Source organism: Artemia sp. Qi Xiang Cuo, chromosome 7, assembly GCF_049724085.1.
Source record: "Artemia sp. Qi Xiang Cuo chromosome 7, ASM4972408v1, whole genome shotgun sequence".
Lineage (NCBI taxonomy): Eukaryota > Metazoa > Arthropoda > Branchiopoda > Anostraca > Artemiidae > Artemia > Artemia sp. Qi Xiang Cuo.
In genome coordinates, this window is record NC_142800.1 from 50,673,379 (window position 1) to 50,686,346 (window position 12,968).

Genomic DNA, 12,968 nt, shown 5'->3' on the forward strand with positions numbered 1-12,968 from the left:
TTACAGTAAAATTTTGAACTGATGAGCTTTTAGAAATTAATATCATTATGCATCAAATATTCAGTTTAATTTATTAGTTCTTTTCAAGATTGGTCAAGACAAATATAGGTTCACTACAAGAAAAATTTGAATATTGTCCCATTTTTCAATACTAAAAACCTACAGCCGTCTGTATATGTGGTGCGTTATGGATGATGAATTGATAGCATTTTGCAAAATGACTCTTTTCCAGTTCTTACAGCATTGAAAATGAAAATAAAAATTACTGAGAAAAAAAATCTTGAACTAATGGCTCTGTCAACAGCTAATATTGCCTTAGATCTAATGTTCAATGATTTTGTTTATACTTTCCAAGACTGTTCAAGACTCACATAGTTTTGCCATTTTTTTTAACTCTGCCATTTTTTCTAACTAATCGTGTTAGTTTGTTATAAGAACATTCTATCGCTTCTAGGCATTTCTATTTGAGCGTAAAACTGCACCTCAAACTTTGTGGAAAATGCATTTTCTTGCATGAAACTCCAAAGTATAATAAAATATCAAGTTTCGGAGTGTTCCACCACTCGCAAGCAAGTGCCATTTGTATTTTTGAATCCGAATGGTCAATTTAGGGGGTGGAGGGTAGGCTAATTCTCGTAGCAGCCCCATTCCGTTGTGGTATGGTTCACATTTTCAACACCTGGCGTCCGGACTATCATATAATCTACCAAGCATACAACTACCCAAATCAGTATCAATAAATAAATGAAACCCAAAACGAACAAAAATTAAAATAAATATTAGAGTCAAACTCAAAACGAGCATAAATTAATGTGAGTAGGGTTCAAAACCCATATGCTTTCTAAAAGCCAGAATATAATTTGTACTTTACTGAAAGAAAATTCAAATAAGTTTACTGAAAAAAAATGTGCATTGTCAATTTAATATACATATGCTGATATTTATTCCCTAAAATCTTAATTAATTTTTGATTTCTTAAAGTTATAAACGTGAAAATATTTCAAAACATTGTTTTCAGTAAAATGCCAATGATGCAGTAGGTTTTAGGCTTCTGCAGTGAGACGATACCCAAACTCTTGATTGTAGTTATTTTTATTCAATTCAAACTTGATTTGCATATTCAATTTAAGTTTCAGTTGTTTTAAGATTTATTTATTCATTTACTTTAATATCTATTGCATGTTTGTTTGCATTTATTGTTTATTTAATTTCTGTTTGTTTTAAGTTTCATTTATACTTTAATACCAAAATATTTTTTTTCGTTTTAAGCTTGATTTTCATATTAAATATAAGCATTACTCGCTTAAAGATCTATTTATTCATTTATATTATTACTGGTTGTATGTTTTTTGCTATGATTGTTTATTTAATTTCTGTTCGTCTTGGGTTTCATTTATTCTTTAATAGGAATTTCTGGTCGTTTTTATTTTGAATTTTAACATGTATTTTTATCTCCTGAGCTTAAGTTTAAAATGGCCTTTACTTTTATTTGAAAAACTTATTTTTCGGAAAGTTTTTTTTTTAATTAATACATTAAAAAACAAAGGCAAAAGTGACTACTCAAAACGAATAAAAAATATTGCTGCTCACCTTATGTAACATATATCTGTTAGTTTACGTCATATAAAAACCGACTCATTTCTCTAGTTTTATAGTTTGAAAAAACCAGCGATTTACTGAAACACAAAACAATTTCTAAAATTGCAGAGTAGAAACAAAGAGCACTTTACTAATTTCTTATTTTTGTACTAGAATAATGAAGAATTTAGGATGCTAGTATATTATTTGAATTGCTTAATTTAGTGCAAGACATTGATTATCATTTTATAGATCAATTTTATAGAAAATATTCCTTACTTCAAGCTATGTTTAATTTTTCATAATATGGAAAAAAAAAATAAAATCAAGATCATAACGAAGATTACTGAAAAAAAAACACCAAATGAATGTGGATTGACGGTTTAATATAGATACTGATATTCATTCCTGAAAGTCCTAATAATTTTGTATTTATTGAAGTTAAAAAAGGGAAAATACTTAAAATATATTTTGTTTTCAGTAAAGTGCAATTTAGGTTGTTGTCTTTAGAGGCCACGGGGGTGTCACCCCTACTCCTCTTAGTCCCACTCGTTTTGAGCTTGAATCACTTATTTATGGTAATTTCTGTTGGTTTTGGGTTTCATTTATTGATCGATGGTGATTTGAAAAATATTTATAAAATTATTTATTGATGGTGATTGAAAAATTATTTGGCCTTATTTCTGATCATTTTTTATTTAATGTAGCTCTAGTTTTCTTTAAAAAACTTCTTTTTTGGATTTTTTTTTTAAAGTTTCTGTTCGTTTTTCATTGATGTAGCATTTTTACTGATTAAGAGAATAATACGTTAAACCTTTTGAGTTTTCTCTATAAGAATCCGGATTTTGTCTTTTATGTTGAACAAAATTTTTCAACAATTTTTAATAATATACGCCCTTTTGAAAATCTGGACACACTTAGTATATTTGATGTACTTTCACACCTCAACTTTCCCTAAAAAAAATAAAACTTAATACCGTATTCTGTTCCTAAGACATAGTTTCTATGCTATATTGACAACCTGGGTGAACTTGCGCCCTTTTGATTGAGTTCAATATTAAGAGCAGAAGTAGTAAAAGTAGTAGCCCCGAAAATTTCAACTCGATACCCTCAGCCGTTCTTAAGATGGTAATGAGACGTCTTATTGACAACCACATAATGGTTGTCTTATTGGCATACACATAATGCCTTTTGACTTAGTTCTAAAGCAACATAAACTTTCCCTGAAGGTTTCTACTTTCTTTATACCCTATCGCAATCCTAGGATATCCCACCTGGATATCTTGACAACCTGGTTTATTTTAACAGCCAGGATGTACTTAAACTATTTTGATTTAGTTCAATAGTAGCAGTAGTAGAAGTAGTAGCAAAAGTGGTGGTAATATTGGCAGCCCTGAAAGTTTCAGCTTAATACCCTAAGGCATTGCTGGGATATTACTAATACACGCCTTTGACAACCTACATATATATATTGTGTTTTAATTCAGTTCAACACCACACTCACCATTCCCTGAAAGTTTTACTAATATCCTTAACATTAGCAATGGTAGTATTCATAGTAGTAGAAGTAATCGTGGAAGCATTGGAAGTAGTATTAGTGATAGCAGTATTAGTATTAGTAGTGGTAGCAGTAAGAGCATTCACATTTTGCCTTTTTGGACTAGTTCACTGTTTCCAACTCATGCTCTGATAGTTTCAGTTTAATACTTTAAGACGTTTCTAAGATATTGCTGATACACCCTTTTGACAAGATGCATGCAAAAAGTGTGTTTTGATTAGCCTAATGTCCTCCTCAACAGTCCCTGAAGTTTCCTCATTAATTGCAATAGCCGTAATAACAGTAGCACTAATACCAGTAGCAGTAGTACTACTACTACTACTTGTCGAAGTAGTATGCACATAATGCATTTTATTAGTTCAACATACCCTGAAACTTCAGGCTTACGCTCTAAGTCGTTCTTGAGATACTGCTGATACGCCCTTTTGACAGAACAACCTGGATGTACTTAAACTATTTTGATTTAGTTCAATAGTAGCAGTAGTAAAAGTAGTAGCAAAAGTGGTGGTAATATTGGTAGCCCTGGAAGTTTCAGCTTAATATCCCAAGGCATTGCTGGGATATTACTAATACACGCCTTTGACAACCTACATGTATATATTGTGTTTTAATTCGGTTCAACACCACACTCACCATTCCCTGAAAGTTTTACTAATATCCTTAGCTTTGGCAATGGTAGTATTCATAGTAGCAGAAGTGATAGTAGAAGCATTGAGAGTAGTATTAGTGGTAGCAGTAGTATTATTATTAGTGGTAGCAGTAATATCATTCACATTGTTCCTTTTTGGTCTAGTTCACTGTTTCCAACTCATACTATAATAGTTTCAGTTTAATACTTTAAGACGTTTCTAAGATATTGCTGATACACCATTTTGACAAGATGCATGCAAAAAGTGTGTTTTGATTAGCCTAACGTCCTCCTCAACAGTCCCTGAAATTTCCTCATTAATTGCAATAGCCGTAATAACAGTAGCACTAATGCCAGTAGCAGTAGTACTACTACTACTACTTGTCGAAGTAGTATGCACATAATGCATTTTATTAGTTCAACATACCCTGAAACTTCAGGCTTACGCTCTAAGTCGTTCTTGAGATACTGCTGATACGCCCTTTTGACAGCCTGCATATACAAAGCGAGTTCAAGTTTAGTTCAACATCTCCCTCAGTATTTCCTAAAAATGTTCCGTTAATACCCTTAGCCTTAGTAGTAGTATTAACAGTACCAATAAAAGTTGCAGTAGTAGTGGGCATATAGTATCTTTTGGTGATTTCAACATTCCCCTCGACATTCACTGAAAGCTTCTACTTAATACTCTAAGCTGTTCCTGGGATATAGCTGTTATACCTTATTGATAGCCTGAATCGACACAGGGTTTTTCGATATAGCTTAAGATCCTCCTCAACATTCCCTGAAAGTTTCACCCTAATACTCTTAGCTTCAGTAGTAGTATTAGTAGTAGTCGTAATAATAGTAGCAGTTTTAGTAGTAGTTGTAGTAGCAGTAGTAGTATACCAGTTGGTACACAATAACAATGTGAATGTGTATGTGAATGTGTAGGGGGGATGTTTCAACATCCCCCTACATATTCACAGGAAGTTTCAGCTTAATGCTCTAAGCTGTTCCTGGAATATGGCTATTATACCATTTTGAAAACCTGAAAAACCGTATTTCGGTACAGTTTAAGATTCTCTACAACATCCTCAGAAAATTTCGTCGTAACTTCAGTAGTACTAACAGTAGTAGTAATAATCGTAGTAATAAAGGTAGCAGTAGTAGTACCAGTAGTATACATATAGTTCCTTTTGATTTGTTCAACATCCCCCTTAACAAGTCCTAAAAGTTTCAACTTAATACTCTAGACACAAACAAATAAACGTTCAAATGGCGATAAGTGCATTTATTTAGACAGTGAAAACAGGTACAAAAGTCTAGATAATTCGATCACATATACAGCGATCGTCAACAGTAAAAATTTCTATTGTTGACGATCGCTGTATATGTGATCAAATATCTAGACTTTTGTTCCTGTTTTCACTGTCTAAATAAATGGACTTGTCCCCATTTGAACATTTATTTTTTTTTGTCATAGAACAGCAGTGTGGTCTGGAAAAAGGATACCTAATGTAAGGTATTACGTTGAAAACCTTAGACACCTGGGATATTGCTGATACGTCGTTTTAACAACCTTCATGCCCAGAGTGTTGTTTGATTTAGTTCAACGCCCCCCTAAACATTCCCTGAAAATTTCACCTTCATACCCTTAGGCTCAGCAGTAGTAGTCGTTATAGTAGTAGTAGTACTAGTATGCAAAGAGTGTCTGGTGGTTAGTTCAACATCCCTCTCAACACGCCCTGAAATTTTCAATTTAATACTTTAATCTGTTCCTGAGAAATTGCTCATGCACCTTTTTCGTAAATTGAATGCACATAGGGTTAAAATTTAGTTCAACATCCCCCTAAACATTCCCTGAAAGCTTCACCTTAATGTCATTAGCTTTAGCAGTGGCAATAGTTATAGTAGTAATAGTAGCATTAGCAGTATTATGCACATAGCACCTTTTTTTCAGCGCCCCTCCCCCTCAGCACACGCTGAAACTTAATACCTTAAACAGCTCCTGTGAAATTGCTGATACGTCCTTTAGACGACCTGCATGCACATAGTATGTTTTAATTTAGTTCAAAATCTTCCCAACATTCCCTGAGTATTAACAGTAGCAGTAGTATTAGTAGCATGCAAATATTGTCTTTTAGTTACTTCAACATCCCCCCAAAAAGACCTGAAAGTTTCAACTTCCTATTCCAAGCTGTTCATAAGATATCGCTGATGCGCCCTTTTGACAATCTGCATGCACACAGTATGTTTTGACTAAGTAAACTTCCCCCTCAATGTTCTCTGAAATTTTCACCTTCATAGCCTTAGCCTTAATAGTAGTAAGAGTCATAATAGTTATAGTAGGAGTAGTAGCAGTGGTTAAAGTAGTATCAGTAGTAGTTTGCATATATTGCCTTTTGGTCAGTTGAGCATCCCCTCATCATGCACTGGAAGTTTGAAATCAGTGCGTTAAGCCGTTCCTATGATATTACTGATGTGACCTTTGACAAAAGGTGTGCAAAAAGTGTATTTTGATTTATTTCAACTTTCCCCTCTTTATTTCCAGCGATTTTTACTTTAAACCCTCAGCCTTGGTAGTAGTCATCTTAGGAATAGTAGTTCTAATAGCGGTAGTAGCAGTGGTAGTAGTAGTAGTATTAGTAGGAGTAGTGGTAGTAACAGCAGCAACCTGCACATATTGCCTTTTGGTCAACTGATCATCCCCCTCATCACTCCCTGAAAGTTCCAACTTAATACTCTAAGTCATTCCTTAGATGCGTACTTTTGAGCACATAGTGCGTTTTGACTTAATTCAACAGTCCCCTCAACATTCCCTGAAAGCTTCACCTGAATAACCTTGGCCTATTTAGACAAAAAAGGTCAAACATCCCCCCTTGCCAATAACAAGTATTATATGTAATCTCAAATGATGGCTATCTCAAAATTTTGATCGGATATCTTTGGGGGGGGGGGGGAAGCTGCATGGGAGGGGGGGCTGCTTGCCCTCCAATCAATTTTGACTCTAAAAAAGGGTACTAGAACTTTCAATTTCCAATTCTGCTTACATGGCTCTTTACTTATGCAGCACTATTGCACTCCCAATGATAATATGAAGGGGAAGGTGCCTGGGTAGCGTAAAAGTATTGATTAATCTTAGGAATTCCAATCATAGCTTGCAATTACCTGTACTAAAGAAAGAAATAACAGGATTTCTGGAGTTTATATTATGGTTTACTAGTTCTTGATTTCAAGTAATACTTAAGTGCACATATATTTCCCAGGGGCTTTATATTAAAAAAAAAAAATAAATAAAAGGAAACTGGTTTCATACCAGAGTAACATCCCTTGAAGCAGCAGCGGCACTCATGTGAAGACTTGGCTGTTTTACAGAACTAGAACAATCTAGCGCACGAGCAAATGTGCCAACTGATCTAGCCAGAATTAGGAACTGATCTATTTGACGGTCCGAAATTTGATTATATGGTGACCAGACTAATGTCTCGAATTCATCGCTGTTACGGACTTCTAAAAAAAAATATAAAAAAATACATCAATAAACAATATTTTCTGAGCAGTGACACTGCTTGAACTAGCACATTAGAAAAACAAGTCACTATCAAGGAGGGAATTTGGGGTTACGACTATATCATAATCTTATATGGTGCAAATCCGAACCAAGCCAGCCACCTACAAAGGAATTGATTTTCGGTGGGCAAGGGGGAAGGTGGTCAGGAAGAGCACAAAGTATTACCGCCGCAGACGCAAACATGCAGAGGATCATAAAAGCGGGGAGAAAAGAAAATTTACCTAGGAATTTGACAACCTTTGTGAATGATCTAAATGTTGCGTTGAATCAAAGGTTGCTAAGAAGATATTTCAACACGAAGCAAAATTCTTTTTAATTCAACATTTTTATAGCTGTAGTCTTAGAACTTCTACTGTAAATTGTATCGCATTCGCCCCTCTCCCCCTCTTAATTTCAGCAAATTTTGATACACTACAGATCGAAATGATTTCGTCAAAATAGTCAGGAGACCCCAATGCAGTCAATAATTTTTTCTGTAATCGTACATGAGTCTACTTAGCCCAGAAACTAACGGCTGTAAGTTTCAAGCCGTTTGAGGAAAAATTTTTGATCCATTATTGGGGCTTAATCTCTGCGAACCAATTTTTTTCAACCTTTTTTGTTCGGCAGGATCCCTTTAACCTAAGGGCTTTAGAATATAAGTTTAGAGTCGATGGGAAACTGTTTTTTGGCCCTCTTTGCGGCCGGTAGCCCCCGAATTTTGTCTTTATATTCTGGTTCATCTTTACTCAAGAATAGTCCGTAAAACTTTCAACGCAATACGAAGCCCAATGCCCTAATTTTTCCACTATACAACCTATCTGCAAACAATTAACAATTTGCATCATTTATGGCCCTTGCCCTAGGGGCTGTGGGATTCATGACATCACCGGAGGCATACTTACTTGACCTTTCGACTATTTTTATTCCATATTACACTAGAAATTTTCAATTTCTCAGCGAAAGAAATCCCTCCCAAGTTTATACGACCCACCCTCCCCTTCCGTCCAACACTAACTCATATGGAATTTGATAAGGTCTATAAATTCCCTTGTTTAGCATCCGCTCTGTTTTACTAATTTCTTTGCCAGCCAATGAGCCTTACGAGGGGCCCTTTGTTTACGGGGCCCTGTTAATAATACGTTAACAAAAAACTGATTTATACGTTCAACTCAATAACAGAGCATACTTGAAGATTCACTGTTTTTACTGACCCTGTTAAGCCTACTCTTTGTATGATCTTTTGTGCCATTAAATCTGCAAATATGCTGATATTCCAAGGTGGACGGAACTGATACTTCAAAAGTGGTATTTCAAATAGGATTCCTTAAACTTTTCTAGGAGGTTCTTGGGGGTAACTTAGAGGGAAATTCCAACCATTGTTTCATAAACATGTATTAAAATTGGGCGGGGATTGTGTATTTAAATTCAGTCCTCTCTTCAAAATACGACTTCGATTTCCTATGGAATCCTATGCATCAGCATCCTTTTCAAGTTAAAAACATGGAATATTACTGAGAGACAAACAGACAGGTTTAATTAAGAAAAAAATAACAGCATCGCTGATTTGCGGTTTTTTTTGTTTTTTTTTTCTTTTTTTAAGCACATAATCCCCACAATAGACCTAGAAAAAAAAATAGTTCTTCATACAGTTTTACAAACCGGGACAAATGCATTAATATATGTTTTTTTCTAATTTTAACCGGAACTAACTTGAGTTGCTTTAAGGCTCTTCACGGAGTACTTGATTAAGCAGAACATCAAGGCGGTCGGCTTCCACAAAAATTGACAAACAATAGACTTAGGCACTCGTTTGACTTTCAAAGAGTTCAGTGAAGAGACGTTAAGGCCGCGTTTTATGAATGGAAGATGTCAAATGACCAAAGAGTGTGCTTTTTGGCTATCCACCTGCAACCAAATTCAAAAAGAGGCCGTCACCAAATGGCCAACAACAAAAACACAAAGAACAATAGGGAATTCTTTTCGTAAGACAGTGAGGATAATTTGAATGAATATTTCGGCCCTATGTCCAAGGGCCGTCCTCAGCAAGACAAAAATATATAAAAGAAGAAAGACTCACAACAATATGCGACCAATTAAACTAAAAAGCAAAATTTTGCAAAACGAGTCCCAGCATCCTCACTTCAGCGAAGTATTTTCGTCACCAAATGGGGTGGAAATCCATGGGAGAGTCTAAAGAGTGAATCTTGTAATAGATCACGAGGAAGGAGAAGCGTGTACAGCTGTGTTAGCCTCAGGCGGCTTGGTGCTGCAGTGAACTGTTAACAGAAGTAATAGTATTTGTAGTATATTGACAAGAATACCTGCTATTATAGTTTATAAGCCAAGCTTCTTTTTTTTAGGAGACTCGTGACACGACAAGCATTGACCATAAGAATATAGCCTAGTATATGACTAGTCACTAAGGGATTTGTTTAGTTATGCCCCTGAGATTTATGTTTGAGGAGTCGTCTTTTAAATAACGCAGCTAAAGGTTTCTTTACTTCGACTTAACGGTCTTGCTAAGTAGGGTCATATGGGAAATAAAACTTAAATATGGTTCAAAAATGGCATTGCACAAGTACCTGGTGAAGTAGTATCTGGCACTTCGCACTGATATTTGTTTCCGGTTCGTATTTCTCCTTTATCTGCTAACAATGTTTTTTGAACAGGATCAAAGACTAAGGAATAGAAAAACACGTCCTAGAACAAAAATAAATTGATTATTATTATGTAAGAACAGCAATACATATGTGTTACTAATAAGCAGAAAGCCTGTTTTTATTTACCAGAAGGTTGAGAAGGGTCTACCTTGTAAGGCTAAGTAAAGTGTAATTAAGAGACCTCTGCAAGAGACATAGAAGATTTCGATTATTTCCATCCTGTACAACACGCATGTCAATTTTCAGTGAGGGTAAAAAGACAAATATTACTGTAAAGTTAACGTTTTTATCGAAAAGGAGCAATATCCCATGGTAATCGATAACTAAGATGAGATAACAATTTTGTTGTGTTTAAAGGTAAATACTGTGCTTAAAAGAACTTAAATACTGAAAGATAGCACGCGTAATTATTGAGGGGAAATAAGGTTTGTATTAATGTTAGAGCAAGAAAAAAATGGAAGCAAGAAGAGCTCAAAACTTACATTACATGACCTTTAATTCAATACAAAATAAAAAGAAATTAATGTAAAAACAGAGAGAAAAAATCACCCAGAAACGTATGTTTTTTCGATTCTGAAAAATTCTATTTTTTTTCGATGACAGTCTCAAATGTTTACACATCAAAACACATAAACTTATTTAACAATACTTACATCTAGTTCTAAATCTGAAGCAACAAATTATGCTTTAGGACCAAGACGTATTAGAGGACATTAAAACAAGCTCGACGAACCCAAATAATAAACCAGTTTATTAAAAGACAGAGAAAAAAAGAACGTACGCAAACATACTAATGTTTTTTCTCGGATTGTTTTCAATACAAAATAAAAAGAAATTAATTAAAAAAAAAATAGAGAAAAGATCTCCCAGAAACAGAAATTAATCGGGCAATTTAATTTTAAAGTAGGGTAAAGGACATAATTATTAAGTGTGGGATTAACTCTATTGTGAAAAGCATGACGCTTAAAAAATCGATCTTCGTTTATCGTTTCAGTGCATTATTCATCGTGTTTATCGTTTCAGCGCATTCCCAAATGAAAGGGAATTGTCAGGGGAAAATTTTTTTATGGGAGTTTTTCAAATATTTTAAAATTTAAAAACATGATAGTTGTTAATACGCAAGGAGGAATTTGCCATGGGGAAGAATTATCTGGTGAGGATTTTTCCAGAGAGAAGAATTTTCCGCGGGGAAGTTTTTTGAGGGGGGGGGGATTTCCTTGAATTTCATTTCCATTGAGATCGCAGCAACGCACGACAAAAAAAAAGTTCATGCAAAAAAAAAACCTCCACAACTGTAAATACCGCAGTGCTAAATACTTCAACAACAAAACTTAAAACTTTAATAAGAGATGACGAAATGGGCTTTGTGATAGAACTTACTTTAAAATATGTAAACCAAATAAGTTATATTATACTTTATACATATCTTTCCTCTGATATAGCTTATGTTAAATGCGGAACAGCATGTTCAATAACCCTAATTTAGAGTTTAGGTTCAAAAGTAGTTTTTTAAGATAAATATTTTTGCACAGGGATAAGATTTTGACCGGTAGGCGAGGTATTTATAAAAAGCTTCATCTCAGGATGAAAGACACATGGAATAAAATCAAAGCGAAAATAATCCAATGAATACCGTCCTTAACCTCCTTCATGGGGTTTTTTATCTGTCCTGGAATTATTTCCAAGACAATCAGTATATCAGCAGTATTGCTTGCGCTGCAAATCCTGGAATAAAAAACAGAAAAAAAACGACCTTTCTGCAAAAATTATCCCAGAAGTATTTGAAGGATTTGTATTTGCAGAACCAATATATATATACTTGGCAATGCTCCACAAATGCTCCAAGGACCAATCTCTTCCTTTTTTGCATGGGTTGTTGTTTTCTTGTAAAATTAAACTCAAAAAATCTTTTCTGTCTAGGGTTGAATGTTACATCCGGTTTTATTTGCTTTTTCTCGGTTGTCATCAATATGCCATGTCTAGACAAATCATCATATGATGTCAAGATCATCATGAAATAGAAAAACAACGAACAGCAATAACAAATAAATCCCAAAAAAAAACGCATAAAAATGACGGATGAAGAACATTAGAAAAATGAATGAACTAAATTATTTTCTTTTTTAAATAGGAATCATAAACTTAAAGAATCCACATAGAATTTAAACATGACAAAAAATGTTTGGTACCTTCAATTTTTCATAAAGGCTATTATCATCATATAATTCGACCTCAGGATTCTGTATATTAAAATTTCTCTACTACCTGCTCAATTCTTAACTATCTACACGGACACCATGGGCATAACATGGATTATGCTTACAAATACATGTTTACTTTATTTCGAACATTTTCTGGCTTGGTACACAAATGCAAAAAAAAAATAGTATAGCTGCTAACCTCTTGCACTTGCTGGCTATATCCATGCACGACCCCACTTCAGCAATGTTGAAGCAATAAATCCATAGCTTTTACCTTAAAGATATAAATTCTGATGCTATTTAAGCAGCATACGCACTGTCATTAACATAATATCCACATGTCGTAATTAAATTAAGCGTTTGAACTATAATTAATAATGTTAACTTAAGCATGAGCTATTTTTTTATTTCCAGGAATAAAAGAAAAAGCTTAAGTCTGTGGTAGTTACGAAAATTACGTTTTTTCAGAAGAAAAAAATTGTTTACATTTTAGACGTTATAACGGTAAAAAAAAGAAGTAAAAACGACAAGAAATCATACATACTGGGGCATTGATATATTGATAGCAGCTTTCTTCTTCATTAAGAAGAGCAACAGAACACTTTCCTCTAATATGCGATACAGGCACTGATTCAACTTGCCGTGAAAGGAAAAGCTCTCTATGTTTCCACAAGTGTTTAGGATGCGCAGGCAGTGAAGAACGTTCAATTTCAGCCGGCGTTGGTACCAAAAGTATTGTAGTTTCCCCATTTTCAGCAATTTCAGTTGTTGGAGGATCTACCAAAGTCATAATGATAAGAATAATGATGAT

The 12,968-nt window shown here is 34.3% G+C and overlaps 1 protein-coding gene across 1 annotated transcript in view; it reads right to left on the bottom strand.

Annotated features, from left to right (window-relative positions):
• MTA1-like (metastasis associated 1-like) overlaps positions 1-12,968 on the bottom strand; it is a 67,024-nt gene that overhangs the window by 43,344 nt on the left and 10,712 nt on the right. Inside the window, exons 4-6 of the mRNA XM_089092369.1 lie at positions 12,702-12,934; positions 9,879-9,996; positions 7,060-7,253 (exon numbers count right to left, since the gene is read on the bottom strand). Coding sequence (XP_088948495.1) covers positions 7,060-7,253; positions 9,879-9,996; positions 12,702-12,934 — 545 coding nt within the window. The remainder of the gene's footprint in view (positions 1-7,059; positions 7,254-9,878; positions 9,997-12,701; positions 12,935-12,968) is intronic.